A 19,745-nucleotide genomic window follows, 5' to 3' on the forward strand; every position below is an offset into this window, starting at 1 on the left:
TTTGTCATCTTCCTTGCATTCTTCCTGTTTTCCTTTGTTTTCGTTTTCCTCCAACATTTTCTTTGCCTAAGCACTTGACTCTTTTTTTTTTTTCCAATAGGAAAGGATTTAATCAGAACATGATCAAAACATGGGCAATAACACAGAAAGATTATAGTCAATTCTTGCTGTTTCCAGATGTTTGACTGCTGTAATTTAAATCAAGGCTCCTCCAACACCACCTGTTTTTCTTTAGGTACCTATCTGGATCTTCATCTGTTTGGGACATTCTTCAAACCTACCCTCTTGAAATAGCTGGAATTTCTTGCAGTATCCTGGTACTGCCTATTTTGTCACTCTTGAGGTTTATATTTTTCAGATCCTTTTGTACGTTATCAATATTATGGCTGTTGTTGATATTCATCACTCTTGTATCTTAGGCACGTGACCCAAACTTATTGTGGGAGGAGATCATTCTGCTGAGTGACCTGGCATGAACTAGATTGCATTATGCTCTTGCATACAGTCATGGAGTGTCAGTGCCTGTCTCCCAGGCAAGGAGTTTGCACTGATCCTCCTACTCTTTTATTACCACTGTAATTATGCTGTACTTTAGTATTAGAATTATTAGTAGTTATTAAGAAAAAAAAATGGTGTTAGCATTCTGTTGACCTTCCCTGAAAACTAGTTGCCAGGCAACATCACCACGTTTAAAGGATAACCAATGGGAAGTCAGGAAAGTTCAATTAATCCAACAATGCTCTACCAGACAGCAGGAATAGCAAATTCCACAATAAGCTATCCACACAATTTACTAAATTTAACAGAATAATCAACTACCTAGCAGGATTAGAGTAGCCCACAACATTTTCAGCTAAAAAGACCAATACAAATTACCAATAACCATATACTATGAGAGCTAGAGATCTACCAAAACATTACAATGTAAATTTTACTCTAAATACTGCCCAAAACTTCCAAACAGCAGATTCCACAACTGGCAGATCTCTCCACAAGAATTAGACCAATGGACTATGTATCCCACCAGCTAATAGCTCTCAGAACAAGTTCCATGAAAATCAATCATTTAAACAGGAGAGAAACAGAAGAGTCTACAAAAGCAGAAGCAAATAACAAGAGTTGAAGAATTTAACTTCACTTTCTGCACTTAATTCTGGCAGAGAGAGTGTGTAATACAAGCAACAGGTCTTAATTTGGAACCTTCCAGAATGACACATTCACTTCAAGTACCTTAAAGAAATATTTGCAGTGAGATACTCTACCTGAAACTAGGATTATGAAGTAACACACAAAATGTCAGCATTTTTAATAATTTAAGGCCTCTTTGAAGCACCTCAGCATCCAAGATATTTCTGTGCACGCAAAAAAATACACTTACACAATAAAACAAATCAAACGCCACCCTTAACAGTCTTAAGCAGCAACAATACATTAACCACAATGCTGGCATACTTTGTTTAATTATGCTGGATAAATGCAAGTTTCATTAACTGACATCTAAAGGAATAAAACATTATCTAATTGTACAATTAAATCACAGGTTTTAAGAGGTGCTTTTAAAAAGCACAGAAAACAAACCCTTCAAAGAATATCAAGTCTGTGACAGAAACCAGTAAAACAAGGAAAATTCACTGTTCTAGCTAAACTCCTATGCTTATGCACAATGGGGTGCCTGCTTAACTACTTCCTTTGAAGTGCTCTCTGCACATATTCAAAGAAGTCAGGTTTCCCTGTGAATTTCCTGTTAAAATACATGGAAATAATAATGTTACAAAAACTGTTTAATGCATTTGTATTAAGGAAAAGATAGGATTCCTCCTATCACAGGAAAGCAGGAACTGCCTCCATAGGCTTAAAAAGGTGTTTGTATATGAGATACATTGTAGAGAATTTCTGCCCCCAGATATACAAAAACCAATCTAGAAGCATCACTATCCACATTTCTTATTCTTCAGCTTTTAGTAAAAATATCCCATAAGAAGAAAATCAGTTTTCATATATTTCTGAGTGTCAGGATACTCTCAAAGCATAAAGAAGATAATCATATTTCAGAAGATGAAAGAGCAAATTCTGACAGGATAATTTTACTGTGCTTCTTAAATGACTGACTCAGTACCACAAAATGAAAAGTTGCTTATCTTAAGCTGTATCTTAAGATACCAGATCTATTAAGAATGTACTCCGCACAAGGGAGGAAGCAACCACATAAATTTGGGATTAGAAAGTATGGGGGAGGTGCCTGAAAAACCATTTTTTTGTAAGTATGTTACCTGAAAATCTGGAAGTTTATGAGTTTTCAGTGTTCTCTATCAAAATAATCCCACCTTTTCTCTGTTTACTACACCTATTTAATAGCTTTAATGAAAAAGATTGAAAGGGAACTGGTTGACAATCCCTAGTCTGTAGAGAGGCAGTGCCATGGTCGGTATGTTTTTAGTAGCAAAACTATTACATATTTTTTTAGCCAGTCACAATTTAAATAAAGAAAATGAAGGGAAATGAAAGAGTAAGACAGCTCTTTTTATGACAGTCAAAATAAAGTAATAAACAAGTAATTTAAAAAGAAACTATACAATCTGAAACACATGAGCGTAATCCTTATAATCCTAAATATTTCCACAAAAGGGTTTATTCTTTTTCCCCAGTAGTTTTTCAATTCACTCACAGAGCTCCATTATCACATCATGAAAGGGCCAAACTCAGGAACAGATAATCTAATTAATCGAAATAAATTCGCTTTATCCAGATACAGCAATTTTCAACTTGTATTTATTAACATAAAAAACAGTAAGAAACAACACTGAATCAATTTCTGGAAGCATCATTATGAGGCATAACATTTCTTTTATTCTTTGCTCTGCTCTGTTTCAGGGGAACTTCAATTACATGTCTTGCCATCAGTTTATAAGATACAGAGATTTGTTAGCACTTATGAAACAGCATGTGAGATTCGCGCTGAGCTGCTTATGAAGACAAAGAACAACACTTATACCCTAAACATCAGGGGTTAAAATAACTCCAAGCTCCCTCTGAAGTTTAAACTGCACCTTTCTTACTCAGGCTCTTTGAACAAGAAAAGAAACACTTAACAGTTTATCCATTACTCATGGAAATATAGAGTGATGTGTCTCTGTATCTGCGGAATAACTGGCATTGTATCAAAACAGGTCTTAGAAGACTGAATGCTTTATGGCAGTATTAAGCTTTTGTTTGTTTTTGAAGGAAACTGGGAAAATAGTTAGACCTATCACCTCATGCTATGAGAACAGTTTATGTCTCACTTGCCAGTCCCCAGGAAGGACCCTGAGCATCAGCTGAGGATACCACGAAAACAAAAATGTTACATATCCTCACTGCTGGCAGAGGATATTCTTTGGAAAATGAATAGCAGGTAAAAGTGTCCTGGTTAGGGTGTATGAGGACTACAAAGATGCAGTGAAGTTGCGCAGGGAGAAAATTAGAAGAGCCAAAGCACAGCTAGAGCTCAACAGAGCTACAGCCATTAAGGATAATAAAAAATGTTTCTATTAAATTCATTAACAACAAAAGGAGGACTAGGGAAAACGTCCATCCTTTGTCGGATGCAGAGGAAACAGTGACTAAGGATGAGAAGAAGGCTGAGTTGCTCAATGCCTACTTTGCCTCAGTCTTTAGCACTGGAACCAGCAGCTCCCTGGACACCCAGCCTCATGTACTAGGAGTCAGGGAGAGGAGTCAAAATGAGGTCATCACAATAATTGAGGAAGTGGTCAGTGACCTGCTACACTGCTTAGACGCACACAAGTCTATGGGGCCAAATAAGCTACAACCAAGGGTTGGTATTTAAAAATGTAAGGGAAAATACACAAAAATATTGGAAGATGATGCACATGTTTGCAGTATTTATGTTAGCATACTTTAAGATAACTTCTGATACCATCACATATTTACCATACAACTGTGGAGTACACAGCCAACAACTTACCTTGTTACTTGTTCTTCTTCAGGTTTTCCTTGCTCTAAAACATGTTGGAAATAATTCTGCAGGGCCTCAGCAGTCAAAGTTTTCTTCAGGTATGGGTAGTAGAGGGGATGCCGTGCTATCACACCTGTTAGGTGTACATGGTGTTAGCTGGAATAGGAGCTGTTGAAACCAATTTGTATTTATCCTTTCAAAACTCATTTGAGATTCTCCTCTTAACTGAAACTGTATATATAGATCCTCTTTAATGAGCTCCTGAATAAAACAGAACAACAACAGTGTAACAGCTTCCCCTCTGTCAGTAAAGAGAGAGTGTGGGGCATGACATGAAAAATTGCTCCCAGACTAAGCAATTTTTCTGGCTGTAAAATGCTCCTGCCACCAAGAGACACCTAAAGGACAACATCATAACCCACAGGCAGCTGTCTACCCCTAAATGATTTCAAGATTTAAGGTAAGTAATTGCAATTAACCATAACAAGGTCTGATCAGTGACTGATGGTTTGGTCCTTGCCCCACTCCTTGCACAAGATCCTGACGTAAGTGTGAGAGATTGCAATTACATTTTTATTGCTGTATATATGCTTTCATAAGCTTCAGATAACTTTATGCTGAAGCTGAAGTTCCACAACAGGATCAGGAAAGTAGATTTGTGTCACAGTGATCTTTTTATCTGCAGACTTCAAAGGTAAATTAATCTTAAAGGTCAAGTTTGTTGTGTTACTCTTGCTCTTTAGTAAAGAAGTAGCGTCTTTACATCTGAGGAAGTCTATCAGCTATGCATCCTTCATGATTTGTCAATCCTACACTGCAACAGTGGTTAACCATTGCGAAAGAAAGAAAAAAAAGAAAGAAAAAAAAATCAACATTCCTTCATTATTCAACCCAAAAAGGTTTCAAATAAGAACAGGAAAACTATATTCCTAAATGAACAAAATTTATCGGTTTTAGCATCACAGCTAATAAGCAAATCAAGTCCCAAACGCACCTTTAATTCATACTGAGCTTTGAACACCACACACTCTCATCTTCCAACAAGTGAGAGAGCCAATTGTTGCATGCAGAAGTAAGGAACAGAAGGAATTATTAAACAATGCAAGAAGCAGCAGAATCAATGTAAAGAGACTGCACACTGAAATACACCATTTGGATTAACAATGTATGAAAAGCTTTCTCTTACATGCAAGATCACCTTTGGTATTTCCCAACATCGTCAATGTTTTAGCCATATACACAAAATTCACGTATGGAAATATATATGAGAGCAGACAACCAAGAGATTATATAACATAACACATACACAAGAAGGAGTGGCAACTAACATTTAAAGGAAACGTAGAAAAGGCATTTCTTAACCTGGGGGAGCTTGACTTTGCAAACCTCAAGAAAAATCTTTGTAGTATGATATGAAAGTATTTTTTCTTAAGCACTTTAGATTTCAACAGCCGCTAAACAGAAAACTAGAGATGCTTAATTAGTGAAGTCATTGTTTGTATGGGTTATTTTTTTGTTTCAGCACAGAGACAAATTAAAAAAACAATCATAATCAACTGACATGTGATTTCTAAAGAATTAAGAGCACTTTATATGTAATAACTCGTCGGTGAAAATCTTACATCACTTCAGCAAGCCAGAAAAATATACCTATGTTTGCAGAGTTGCCTTTGTCTCCACTTCTAGTATAGGCAAGATCTTCTAAGCGGTAAGTATGGGGACCACTTGGTAAATCTGTACAATAGAGAAATGAATGTGTTTTAGTGATAACTACTAATAGCAGTACATTTTGAAGAAGTATCTGTCATTTTAAGTGAATACCGTCTGCACTGTTGGTAGTGCTCCAGAAAACACAAACTTTCTTCCCACAAGAGCATCCAGAGAAGAAGAGGTGAGGCTGGTGGCCAAAATTATGAAACTGATCCCTTCTGCTCTGTCTCCCAGATTCCTATTGCCTTTTTACAGCCAAATACTGTAACAGGCACCCCTCTTCCACCACCTCTGAATGTGAAAATTCATCTTGGTCTTAGCAATGTGGTATTTCTAAAGGATGCATAGCAGCTACTTCTAATTTCCGATTAGCTGACAACTTTTGTGCCCTTAACACACCAACCTCCCTGTTTCCCATGCAGGTGGAAAATACAAGTAGTTGCTACTGTCTTGGTAATTCTGCAACATCTCTTTATTCCAATAATGCCTGCAGAAAATGGTCACAATTCAGAATTCCTTTTCAAGACAACATGTGTGTCCCACTTTCATATGCACTGTTGTAGCAGTTACTTACTCACCTGCACAGAATAAAACCAAGAGGTTTATTCTGAGTTGCTAATTTTGCAAATATCTCAGTATTATATATGAAAAGGTCCTAAATGGTCCTAAATGTATGCACTATAGGAAGCCAGTCTTATTTTGTTACCTTGTCAATTCCTGAGTAACAGACTTTCAAACCTTTAGGAACATTGATTTCACCAAACAAAATTTGTATTTTTATCTATATACATATAAAAAAAAAGCCAACCCTCTCCTGCCCAAATCCAGAAATTCAATCTTGTGGGATCCACACAGTTTACATGTGAGGTTTGATGGTTAAGTTATAGAGCACAGACCCCTTGCAATCATTGATTACTACAAGTAGTAGGCTGTCACTGCCTAGTTTCTGTTCCCCAAAGCCAGAGATTAATTTCTCACTTCATCACCAAGTGTCAATCATTTGCTGACAGCAGTGTAATACTGGAACTAGAAGTTTGGGTTGTATCCCAGTTTTCAGGCAGTGAGAATCCAGTCAAGTCCAGATGGTTTTGCTTCTGATCCAACTTCCCTGAGCCCACATCAGCTCTCCCAGCATCCTGGAGTTTTTCAGTCGCAGCACCTCCACCCAATCACCTGTGGTCCTAACTCACAGTAGACTTCTCACTCCTCAGTTGCCCTCTCCTCTATCCTCTTCCTGTCGTTTTCTAGTCCTCCTGCACTTAAGTGGCAACTGTCCCAGTGTCTGCTCTTTGAACACCAGCAGGGGGAACATTCAGCGCAGGGAAGTGACAGCCCTCCTGCTTTCCTTTGTGAAAGCTGCTGCTGCTATATCTACAGGAGGTGAATGTCCTAAAGATAATTTCATTTTTTGGGTAAAATGCAAAAAAAAAATATGTGTGCTCTGGGCACATGCTTGTCACAGACAATATATGGCTAGTGTTTTAACAACTGTCAAATTTAAAAGGAACTGAAAAGAGGGACTCATAAATCAATTACATTGGACAAACTTCATATTGTAAGCCAACAATGCAGTCTGAAAATGCACCAGTCTGTCTTCTCTGTATTGTTACTGCTTCTGCTGTGGATATCAAATATTGTGCTGGCTGTGTGATTTTGTTAATTTTAGGGATTAAGAGACCCAATACTAAAGATGTTATGCTCTAAACGCTGGCCAAAGGCAGACTGTAGTAAGTAGTGTAACTATATCTATTTAAATTAATATTCAAGATACAAAGAATGTTTATATTATACTTAAAAACATAATCAACACTGCGGTAAGTTCAAGTATGATTTAAAGTGCACCTACTATTAAGGCATGGGTAGATATGCACTCTGTGAATTGCGTTAAGCAACCAATTAATCTCAGCTCTAGCCAAATCAACATTATCATTAACTCCTTCCTGCCCACAGAGAACTGCTGATTCCTCAGACATGAAGCAAACTGACCTGAAGAGCTTTAGCAAAGTAAGAAACTATGTCTAAATCCTACTGGCTGCATTTTTCACCATTCCCTATCAAAAAGGGAGGTTGCAAGTCTATGGCAGGGGAGCTGGACAGATCTCAGTTCATTTGGGTATGGTGTGGAAGATACCAGGGATGACAAAAATGCCTCACCACAACACAGCACATTATTTGTATTGTGTATCCTGGTAGCTGGTTGAAACAGATCAGGTGACACATATGAGAGCAGGTTTACTGGCACATCTGAGCAGCAATAACAGGGAAAATAAAAACCAATAACTAGGGGCTCACTGCAGCAACCTCTTGCACTGGCACAGCTGGATCTACCCACACACCAAACAACAATATACCAGTGTTAAGCTGTTTTAACTAAGACCTAAAGCTTTGTAACACATATTAGGTCACTGCCAAAGAAGAGTTGAACGACGGACTACAGTTTAATGTGGTACAAAAGATCTTCATTGGCATTTGTGTCATGGTAGCATGAAATTTGAAATGGTAAAAACAGAGAATGAAAGAGTTGACGCAAGAGGTTTGCTTTGAGTTGGATGCCCAGTCTTTTCCATGTTCACTTCTGTGTAAAATGCAAGCAGAAATGTGCCATGAAACTCTGCAGAAAACATTAAAGGGTGCATTTATTTAATTAGAGAACATTATTTTCTATTAAACATCTCCACTGAGAGAGGATCTGAAAAGGTCCAGCTAAAGCTCATTGTTAATTTTGGACAAGACTACCACACTTCATACACCACAGGAACCACATTATTTTTAATAATTCCATTCAACACAGAATAAAATAAAAATACAATGTAGTGCTTCTTCAAAGTCTGAAGGATGGCAATGTTGAAATTGTCTAAGCTGTAGAAGTCTTTTCTCTGTCAGGCATTTTACAGTCTTTGACAGTCTCCCTTTGAACACAACCAGTTCTAGAGTGTTCTGGTGCTCTTATTTATTATTACCCTAATTGATTTATCTTTCATGATCTGTTTATCAGGAAATTTTTTGCATTTAATAAACATCTTAAATGAATCTACAAAAGAATTTCCTTCAAAGCTAGGGCAAATGCTAAATCCAAATCCCGCTCTCCCAGAACTGTATCTAGGAGCATTTTTTAAATCCATTTTCACATATTTCTCTTATCTATCCAAAGACAACTAACAGTCCCTCACACTTGAGATAACCAGGAAACTAAGAAAAATATTTCCCTCCTTACTAAATGCTGACAGAAAGTATTTGGAAGAAGTTGCTGCTTTTACAATCTAACCCATTTGTCTATTTCTCATTTGTGCTGTCCATGCGTACAGAAGCCACAGAAGCAGGTAAGTACTTAGTTGCATACAGAAAACAGTTCTATTTACAACTAATGGCAAAAGTTTAGAGAACCTTCACAGGGGAAACAAGCAAGGGAGCTCTGCTGTGCCTCATAAGTGGTGTTTTTTTCCTGCTTATAATGATGATGTCAAGCATCTCAGAAAGTCTTCTCAAATGGTAAGAAAAAGGAAGTCTAATAGCTTTTTGTTTCTCTAATATCTGGTATTGTAGTCTACTTGAACAAAACAAACAAGACAAAAAACCAAGACCTTTACTAACCCCTTTATCAAGCAGAACAACAACTTCCTATTCCTCAACCAGTCTAATGGAGCAAATCCCCCACTGTCCTCCTGGGAACTCCCAGTAGATTGGCAATAGATGCAACAGTTGAAAAACCACTCAAGAGTTTATTTCTTCACAAATCATTGCACTAAATAGGTGTTTTGAGTATACACATACTTAAATGACTGAGTTACTCTTTCAGCACCAGCATTATTTTTAGAAATATTTCTAACAAGTAATCTTTAAGCACAGTCACCTGATTTAGATTTGAAAACAGCTATCCACAGCTTTAACTTAATTCTCATTTCTCTGGTGAGCAGGAATAAGGTAATTAAGATTCTGTTTAGAGCAAAATGGAATTACGAAGTGTGCTATACATTAAGTAACAGTGTATGTAGTTCTTCCATTAGAAAGAATATAAACATTTTCAAGTGTCTAGGACTTCTAACAATCCATAATGCAGTACCTAGCTTGTATGAACAACTCTGATTGAACACTTCCTTTTCACTACAGACATCCTGACATGTTCCATTCAGCTCCTTGGTTTGCTCTTCTCAAGTTTCTCCTTTTCTTTCTGCAGAGAATTTAGTTAGACAAGTCTAAGAGCAACACAGGAATTACCGCGCTGGATCATTAGCCAAGTGTGGTTTTCTTTGTAAGCCACTAGTTCCAGGTTGATCCCATTCTTGTTCATTTTGTGGAGGCTGCCATATGAAATGGGGCCAAATTTTCTATTTAGATTTTAAGTAGTCTATAAGTCTGTCCTCCACACTGAACACAATTCATTTGATATAAGGTAAACCAAAGTGTTTCCAGGATTAACAAAGTAAGATGCAGTATACTATGAAACCATGTTTCAATTTCAAGGTAGTATTCAACTATCTTCAGCCATGTCTAAGGCAGGCTTAGGTTTTTTTGAATAAGAATTTCCTTACATACCTATTATAGTCTCAAATACATTTTCTACTGTGTGATGCTAACCTCCTTTCTTCTGAGGACAGTATTTTATGTATTTTGCAGCATACTTGAAAATATATGGTATGAAGAGGTAAAAGATGTTTCACAGTCAAAAATTAGTCCATGATTTTCCAGGTCAAAGATAGCAAATAGATTCACAAACAAAAAGATGAACATACCTTTCAATTCACTGCTAATCTTAGGTGGATCACACGAAACAATCTCATCTGATGTAAATGTGAGATCCTCCTCAAATTTCTCAACATGCTGCCCATTTAAAAATAGGTTGATCTGGAAGAAGTACCCATGTTCAAATTAGAAATTAGGAATAAATATAGTCTATTTCTAATTAAGTACTGATCTTGCCTTCAGTAGGCTTGCTGGAATTTTTCTCCCTGAGGAAAAGTTTGGGATACTTTTTAAACATGAAAAATCACACATGGAAAATAAATACTCTTTGCACTGTAAAACCACTGGTGATCTGTGAAAAAATTGGGACAATTGCATAAGAGCAGTGGAAACAACAAACAACATATTGAATCCAAACTGACACCCTGAAAGTTATTATCAAACACAAAACAAAAGAACCCACTGTGGCAATGTTAACATACCTGACAATCTCCTTATGGAGGCTTTTTGGTTTTAGGTCAAATGCTGACCTAGAGCAACTAGACTCTTTATAACTGAAATTCCAATCTAGAAAAGCAGTTAATTCATACTTTACTTCATAGTATCTAGCTAGACCATTGCTGTTAATACATGGCTAAAACTTTCATGCAAGGACTTGAATCACTTACACATTTTTACGTAACCTTTATTAGTGCAGTACAATACTGATGGGTCACACGGCTTGCTGCTAATAGTGTATCAGTGCATTCATCACATTAGCTACATAGAGCAAGGGGTTTGATTTTCTGTATTGGAAAGAATAGATGAGACACTGCTTTCTTTCCCTGCTAAATTGGCTTACTATTTAATCTCAACAGCACTTTATCATGTCTGGATCACAGAGCTAGTTAGTAAGTTCACATTTAATTTAATGAACAAAGAAGGAGTAGGCTAAGCATCCATAACAATAATAATTTCATCCTAAACTTGGCAAAGACAACCCATTTGTGTAAAGCAAAGCATAAATGACAATAAAAATAGCTACCTGAACTTCAAAGAACAAGATTAAGATTCTCAGGGGAGACGTTATTGCTGTCTACAACTACCTGAAGGGAGATTGTAGACAGGTGGGGGTTGGTCTCTTCTCCCAGGCAACCAGTGGCAGAACAATAGGACACAGTCTCAGGCTGCACCAGGGGAAGTTTAGGCTTGAGGTGAGAAGAATGTTCTTCACAGAAAGAGTTGTTGGCCATTGAAATTAGTTGCCCAGGGAGGTGGTGGAGTCACCATCCCTGGAGGTGTTCAAAAAGGGATTGGACGTGGCACTTGAAGCTATGGTTTTGTAGTCATGAGGTGTTGGGTGACAGGTTGGACTTGATGATCTTTGAGGTCTTTTCCAACCTCATTGATTCTATGATTCTATGATTTTTTAAATGCTTTTCTACTATACACTTCATAAACTTAAGTTTTAACAACTCAATAGCATCTCCTCTGTGAAATTAATCCTAAATTATTTCCCATTAATGCACAGAACCACTCAAACAAAAACCGTAACATCTGGGGTTGTATTGCTAAGCACCAGTATGCATGTTAGAAAATGGAAATGAAACATTCCTTTTCTAATAGGCTTAGAACACATCTATTGACTGCTGATAATTGTTTTGCACAGTTGGGTTTTTAATCAACTGCTTTCTGTTTGCACCCACCACCCCCTCACCCCCAACCTGTGCTCCTAAAGCTTCCTTTCACCACTCTAGCAGACGCCTGTCAAAGTATCTGTAGTTCAACTGTTGTAAAATGTTTTCAGTGAATAACATTAGTCTCTGGGAAAATACTTCTTAATCAAAGTTACCCAAATACTTTTCAGTTATAGGATTCAAAGGCACCAAATAATGCCAGAGTCAACGGAACTTTTCATGCTACTTCAAACTGAACAAGGTAGGCTTTAAGCAGTTAGTCTTACCTGAACATTGCTTTTGGGATAATAAAAGAAGAATGGCTTCAAAACTGGAGACCTGGACACACAAAACAACAAGCAGAACTCCAGAAACTGATGAATATAATAGATCATACATCTTTAGGCTATTCATACTCCAGAAAACACCTGGGAAATCAAAAGCTATGCAGCCATAATTAGCAATGCTTATCCAGACAACTTTCCGAAGTCTGAGAAACATTATTAAGACAGTAAATATTAACTGGGGGGAGTGGGAGGAAGAGTCATCAAAATGATGTAAATATTTTCTTGACAAAGTATGTACTTCATGCCATGGAAATCTATTCCAATGCCATTAGCTCTACATTAATACCTAGATTACTCACACAGAGCTACTGGATATATATCCACAGTTTCTTCCCCCATCTTTACATGCAAGACAGGACATAATGGAGAAAACAAAACTTTTTAGATGCTCTCATGAGTAAGTATGAAAACAGGAGCATATATATCAACAGCAGATTTTAATCATATCTAAAAAAATACTGAAACAAACCAAGATTATTTTTTTTAGCCCACGCTCAACATTATTATGTTTACGCTCACTTACATAATTGGTTCATGCCAGCTATTTGTGGGATGTCTGAGGACATTTAACCTCAGATTTCTGGGGGAAATGGGCTGCTACAGACAAACTTGCCATGCCTATATTCCAAACTGACAGACAGATATCTGTTCCAGAAATCTGCATGTGTTAGTATATACTTGAGCTACTGCCCTTCTGTAAAGTCACATTTTAAGTTCTCCCCACAGTTCATTAAGCAAAGAGATTGTTATGAGCTAATCAGAGACTTACATAATTCATTTTCAATATAGAATTTTATTATTTGCATATATATCTTGTAGCACTATGATCTTGCTGTCAGTTATTAAGCAATGGAAAGATTTTAGTTGCTTCTGTGGTTGCTGTTTCAAGGTAGAGAAGCTTTGTGATGGTGAGTGATAGGAACACTACCATCATACCATTTGAGCCAGCAGTGTGCCCAGGTGGCCAAGAAGGCCAATGGCATCCTGGCCTGCATTAGGAATAGTGTGGCCAGCAGGAGCAGGGAGGTCATTGTGCCCCTGTACTCTGCTTTGGTTAGGCCACACCTGAGTACTGTGTCCAGTTCAGGGCCACTCAGTTTAAGGACATTGAGACACTTGAACGTGTCCAGAGGAGGGCAACAAGGCTGGTGAGAGGCCTTGAGCACAAGCCCTATGAGGAGAGGCTGAGGGAGCTGGGATTGTTTAGTCTGGAGAAGAGGAGGCTTAGGGGTGACCTCATTGCCCTCTACAACTACCTGAAAGGTGACTGTAGCCAGGTGGGGGTTGGTCTCTTCTCCCAGGCAGCCAGCATCAGAACAAGGGGACACAGTCTCAAGCTATGCCAGGGGAAGTTTAGTCTCAAGGTGAGGAGAAAGTTCTTCACTGAGAGAGTCATTAGTCATTGGAATGGGCTGCCCATGGAAGTGGTGGAGTCACCATCCCTCGAGGTGCTCAAGAGGGGATTGGACGTGGCACTTGGTGCCATGGTCTAGTCATGAGGTCTGTGGTTACAGGTTGGACTCGATGATCCTTGAGATCTCTTCCAACCTTGGCGATACTGTGATACTGTGTGTGATACATTACAATTTAATAATGATCAGGAGTTAACTTACACTCGGGGGCGTCCTCCAACAACTGCAGTGAGGCCAGGTGCTGGAAATGGAAATTAAATTCACAAAAGAACCGTTAGAACTATCTTCAACACACTAGTGCTCATAGCTTACCATAGCTTGAACTGTTCATATAATACACATTCAATTAACACTGGGAAATTTCTAACAAATTACTTTTGTTCCCATTAATTAATAAGGCTGAAAATACTATACAACAGCTACAAAGATAAAACATGTCAAAAGGTATAGACAGACTGATGGAAAGGCAGACAGAAAGACTCAAAATGTGCGAAGCATAAAATACATCTTCTGGTTCTTCTTCCAAATATTCTCTGTAACAATGCCAGTCACTTGATAGCTTTGGTCTTTTTGTTGCTGTTTTATTTACCTTTAAAGGGCAGAGAAACAAGTCAAATTTGAACCATAGTCTGCTGTAGTCCTTGTTTGATATGACTCCATTTACTAACTGTTTCAGACTGACCTGCATCTTTTTAGCTTTTTCACTGGCTAACAGCTTTTTCAAGGTACTGGGTACTGCAAATCCCACTCTCTCTTTGGTAGATAGAGAATTTAGGGGCTTAAGTCACAAACACCATCCCAGATTTGCAGTACATCAGCACTGTGATTAGATTCTGGCTTCTTCTCACTATCAGGTGGCCAGGCTTCACTGTCATTCTATTCATTTCAGCATTGCTGAAAGAAACAGTTCTGTTCTCTTCCTGGCCGTATCATCTCAACCTTCTTTCAGGCATGGAGAGCATGCATACACAATACATCAGAGCTCCATACGGTATTGCAGGAGAAAGAAATAGTAGAATGTTCATGTTAAATCGGTCTAGGAATTAACAGATATGTTAGGTAGTCCCAGAGAACTACATGATGTGTAAAGCTCCCCACACTCTATATTTACTCAAGTTAATCCTGGCTAAAATTGGCTTCATGCTTCCTCCAGGTGTGAATTCTCTCTGTTTGTGCTCCAAACAGACTAGAAGCCACATAACTGTGCTGTTGTGGTGCTCAACTCACGCTGATAACCTCTGCTTCTCAGCTTCAGCTTGCATTCAGTGCCTTGGTAATGTGGACACATACTAGTGGCAGCACAGATGGTACAACGCAGCATGGATTATAGAGTCTTACCACATTCATCTTCATTGGAGTGATTTCCATAAAATAATGGTTAACAAGGTGTTTTAAGGAAGTTTCTGAAGAGGGATGCTGTTATATAGTCCTTCCTATTATGATCGTGCTGCTTTATAATTATAGACATGCTTGGAATCAACAACACTAAAATTCAGTGCACATCTGAATGACTATTCAGAGATGGTACAATGAATCAGCCTGAAGTTACAGAAGAGGTCTTTTGCCTGAGGCTAGACCATAATCACTCTGCTAGCCTGGCGTGTGTGCTAGTACAGTACTTGTGCATTTTAACTACTTCACAAGATAAACAGACTTCACTGACTGTATTTGTAGCCAGATGCTGAAAAAAAACCCAACCAACTTCGTAACACACCAACCTTTAGAAGGGGCTATAGTTGAGAATAACTGGAAGGGATTTGGGGTATTAGTATTAATGTCCCCTCTTTCCCCAAATAAAGTCTAAGTCCCTTTGTATAAGAAAAAAATAATAACAATTACAACCCAGTAACAACAACAACAAGCAATGCATAACCAACCCCCATGCAATAATTTCTGCTGCAAAAAATGTAGTAGTGGATAAAATGTGAAATAAACCCTTAGTGATACATAATTTTAAATGATTGAGTGAAGAGTGACTCCAACGCCAGTGCAATCTCAAGCAGAAAACTGCCATTCAACATTAAAACCAACTGGAATTGTTCTCCTGAATTATGTGCCTAGTTTGTTTATTTAGGCCGTTGGAGGACAAGGCTAAATATGGTAAGGTCATGTTGAAAATATAGGTTCATGAAGTTAGTTAATTTAAATTATCTGTGGATTGTCACACTGCTCACTTCCTGCTAGACAGCTGACCTGCTCATTAAGGACACCAGATTTTGTTCCAACATCAATTTTAAGTTCCTGAAAGCTCTCAAAGTTCTTCACTTGCCTGCTCTCACACAATGGAACTTGCCTTCTACAACAAAGCAGTTTTCCAAACACTGACAAGAAGACAATCTATCTAAGAGAAACCACCGCTTATACCCCAAGGCTGATAACCTTCTAATGTTACTTGCTATTAATAGTGTTGCAAGGAGCACAAAATACCAGTAACAGCAGATGTGCAGCTGGACATACTACATCTACCCTTGCACATATATGCAATTGCAGAGCAAAGCTACACAAGTATCCCAGCTGCAATGCTAATTTCTATCTTACAATTATCCAATTCATGATTTATGATAACATAAGTAAGACGTAGTAACTTGTAAGTACAATTTAACTTTATCTATTTAGAGCTCAGGCAGAGAAGATGAAGAAAATTTTAAATTGCTTATGGCTTATAATCAGTGATGTAAACAGCTGTGTAAACAGCTCTAAGGTACTACATCTCACCTCAACCCAGAGCTCAGATCCTCATTACATTTCTCCAGTAAAACTGAAAGAAGGCAACGGAAGGTGAAGCATAGTCAGATAATAGTGAGCTTCTCACTGTGGTCAGACCTACTTCTTGTAAGTTTATTGTCATATCCTTAGACCCAGTGTTCTCCCCAGACACCTTCTTTAAAAAGATCTGCTTGTGCTGTACTTTATGCTTACTTTACATTTCTTCCTTAAATATCTGCACAGATGCTCTCCCACCCTCCTTTCTGGGAAAAAACCTTATCTTTAGTTACAATGACAGGAATAATTTGTGATACTTGTAGAACGAATATCAATCAGGCTGCACTACTGAGTTGGATTCTCAGTTAAATTGAAGCTTGTTGATCCTCCTTCCCAGAAACTTTCCATGACTACTGTTTGCTATCAGAGCTCTTGTTCATTAGTTCATGACAAAGTATCACTAAGCACAATGTCATCCTCTCTGTCACCGCTCACCCTCCTGAACAAGTGCTTCCCTTCAAGCTGATAGACAACTCACCACCACTACCTGCCAGCTTCTGTGCCTCAAAATGGCACAAAACTGATGCCTTGCAAAATGAGCTACATGCCTTTGAGACCTTCTTTCTTTATATTATGTTCATCTGTAGGTATAGTATTTTTCTGGTATTATTATGTTTATTTTGTTTCACGTATACATGATCCAAAGCTCACCGTTTCCTAGAACATTTCCCCTTGCAAGGCATGAGGCCTTAGCCCAGTAACTGCAAATTCTCCAGGTGGCTGGGCATTTGAAAGCAGTGAATCAGTACTAGGGATGCTGGTTGACAGCCATCTGAACATGAGTCAGTTATGTGCTCAGGTAGCCAAGAAGGCCGACAGCATCCTGGCCTGGATGAGGAATAGTGTCACCAGCAGGAGTAAGGTAGTGATCATGCCCCTTTACTCAGCACTGGTGAGGCCACACTTCAAATACTGTGTTCAGTTTTGGGCCCATCACTACAAGAAGGGCATTGAGTTGCTGAAGAGTGTGCAGAGAAGAGCAGCAAAGCTGATGAAGAGCCCAGAGAATGGGTCTTATGAGAAATGGCTGAGGGAACTGGGATTGTTTAGTCTGAAGAAGAGGAGGCTGAAGGGAGACCTCATTGCTCTCTACAACTTCCTGAAAAGAGTTTGTAGGAAGGTGGGGGTCAGTCTCATCTCTCTAGTATCAGGTGATAGGATGAAAGGAAATGGTCTGAAATTGTGCCAGGGGAGGTTTATACTGGGTATTAGGGAAAATTTCTTTCCTGCAAGAGTGGTCAGGCTGCCCAGGGAGGTGGTGGAGTCACTGTCCCTGGAGGTGTTCCACAAACATGTGGACATGGCAATTGGGACATGGTTTAATGGCCATGGTGGTGTTAGGTCAGTAGTCAGACTCAATAATCTTAGAAGTCTTTTCCAGCCAAAACTCTCTATGATTCTATGTGTATTTGTCAAGAGTTTTTTCCTTTGAGTTCACAATTCTCCCAGCAGACCTGCAAGGCCACATTATTTTGATTCTATGGCGAATTTCACCCAAAACTGCAGGATGAAGAGGAATCTCAAGAATATCAAAGCATGCTAACACTGCAGGACTGCCACCACTCTCTCCTTTGGCAGCAGTGTAGTTGACAGATATGCCTGCAGGTAACACAAGATGAAGACCACTCAAGATACATTCCTTCATACAGCAGTTCCACTATTTCTGAACATACATGTATGTTTTCTCTCTCCAGCTACCTCTCAATCTTTTTTTCCTCACCCTGAGAATGGATTTGCAAATTACCAGTACTTTTAAAGCTCATATATGATATTCTGAGAAAGACAGCCAATTTCTGATAAATTTCATGAACACTGGCAGCATGCAAACGAAAGAGTACTGGTAAAACCAGTGCTGCTCTCAGTCAGGGCTGTCACAGTTTCCTCCCTCCTCATCCTTTGTCTCTCATTCTTCTCTCCTTCCCTGTACCCAGTTTCTGGTGTTCACAGAAGCATTTCAGGGACTGGATCTACTGAAAACCAGCCCTGGTAAAAAGAATGCTTACAACTGACCCAAACAAGCATCTATTTCAATATCTAGACTCACCATGTACCAATACAATCATGTACCAATATAATCATAGATTATAGTCATAGATATGACACTCTGTAAAATGCCCCACAGCAGGAAAAGGTCTGGTAGGAACCTGGAATTACAACCTACGAGATGCAAGCTCCCAGCGAAACCAACTTCATGCCTTCCAGCTCTCATAACTGGATTTTCAGATGGTAGAAAAGCCTCATGTTTTCCCTCCTTGATAGATCCTCTAACCTATTCAAATTCTACTTTAATGACCACACTCAAGTTCGGTTTATTGATTCTCACTTTTTTAACTACTTCTGTCAAAAAATAAATCTTTCTCTACAAGTCTCTGTACTTTTCAACAGAATAAAACATTAGACAGTATATGAAAAAAATTATACACTGCATAAAACATTTTGTAAAATGTTTTTGGAACAAAAAAAGCATGAAAATACTCTTGACTGCTAGAAATCCAAAAGGCTCTAAGTACTTTAAATTCAACAGGTGGCACTTCTTTCTTGGAAACCTGATTGAGTTCCAAATGTCTCCTGCTCATTAGTTTGCAGTTTTTTATCCTACATGGTTTATTCCTTATACTTCCAGTAGCTGAATTAGGTCCACCAGAAGGTTATCTATTTACTGCATGTTCTAAGGAATGATATATACAATGTCTTTATATATGAGAAACAGACAAAATGCCTATTTCTTTCAAGTGATCAAACCAGAGAAATCTGAAATCCAAGGTTTTAATTTCTTCTGTAGAGTACAGGCAGAAAATACATATTTTGTGTTTACAGGGGTCAATTGTATAATCTTAATTATTCTATGTCCTCTGAATACAACAGATAAACTATCTTCTGCAACATTATTCTAAAACATAAAATAAATAAATAACTGCAGTAAACTCTTACTTCCAGAAATGTCCTTGTTCTGTCTTCCAACATGCTTAGGAGATCAGTCATAATATTTACAAATACTCAAGCACTTTAAAATCTCAAGTTGTATTAACCAGCTGTCATCTTAGTGTCAAACTCCGGTCATTTTAATGTGAAATAAGGGTCAGCACATGATTTTAGCTATTAGTAAAGCACTTCTTTGCTACTGAACCCCTATTAAACTATAAATGTCAGTTTCCCACAGAAAGGCTCTTCTTGAGCCTCTTATATACTGCATTTTATTCAGAAAAGAAATCTGAATTTTAAA

The 19,745-nt window shown here is 38.3% G+C and overlaps 1 protein-coding gene across 3 annotated transcripts in view; it reads right to left on the reverse strand.

Moving 5' to 3' along the window:
- Window positions 1-19,745, reverse strand: part of LOC137440734 (uncharacterized) — a 59,630-nt gene that overhangs the window by 3,902 nt on the left and 35,983 nt on the right. For 2 of the 3 annotated variants that reach the window (XM_068137243.1, XM_068137242.1), the window contains exons 14-18: window positions 13,961-14,000; window positions 12,288-12,339; window positions 10,396-10,507; window positions 5,606-5,689; window positions 3,965-4,088 (exon numbers count right to left, since the gene is read on the reverse strand). In XM_068137243.1, the coding sequence (XP_067993344.1) occupies window positions 3,965-4,088; window positions 5,606-5,689; window positions 10,396-10,507; window positions 12,288-12,339; window positions 13,961-14,000 (412 nt within the window). Of the gene's footprint in view, window positions 1-3,964; window positions 4,089-4,949; window positions 4,990-5,605; window positions 5,690-10,395; window positions 10,508-12,287; window positions 12,340-13,960; window positions 14,001-19,745 lie in introns of those variants that run through there. The other variant, XM_068137244.1, reaches the window with a different exon arrangement.

The sequence above is a fragment of the Melanerpes formicivorus genome, unplaced genomic scaffold (assembly GCF_026170545.1).
Source record: "Melanerpes formicivorus ecotype bairdi unplaced genomic scaffold, bMelFor1.0.p_v2 SCAF_4, whole genome shotgun sequence".
Classification (NCBI taxonomy): domain Eukaryota; kingdom Metazoa; phylum Chordata; class Aves; order Piciformes; family Picidae; genus Melanerpes; species Melanerpes formicivorus.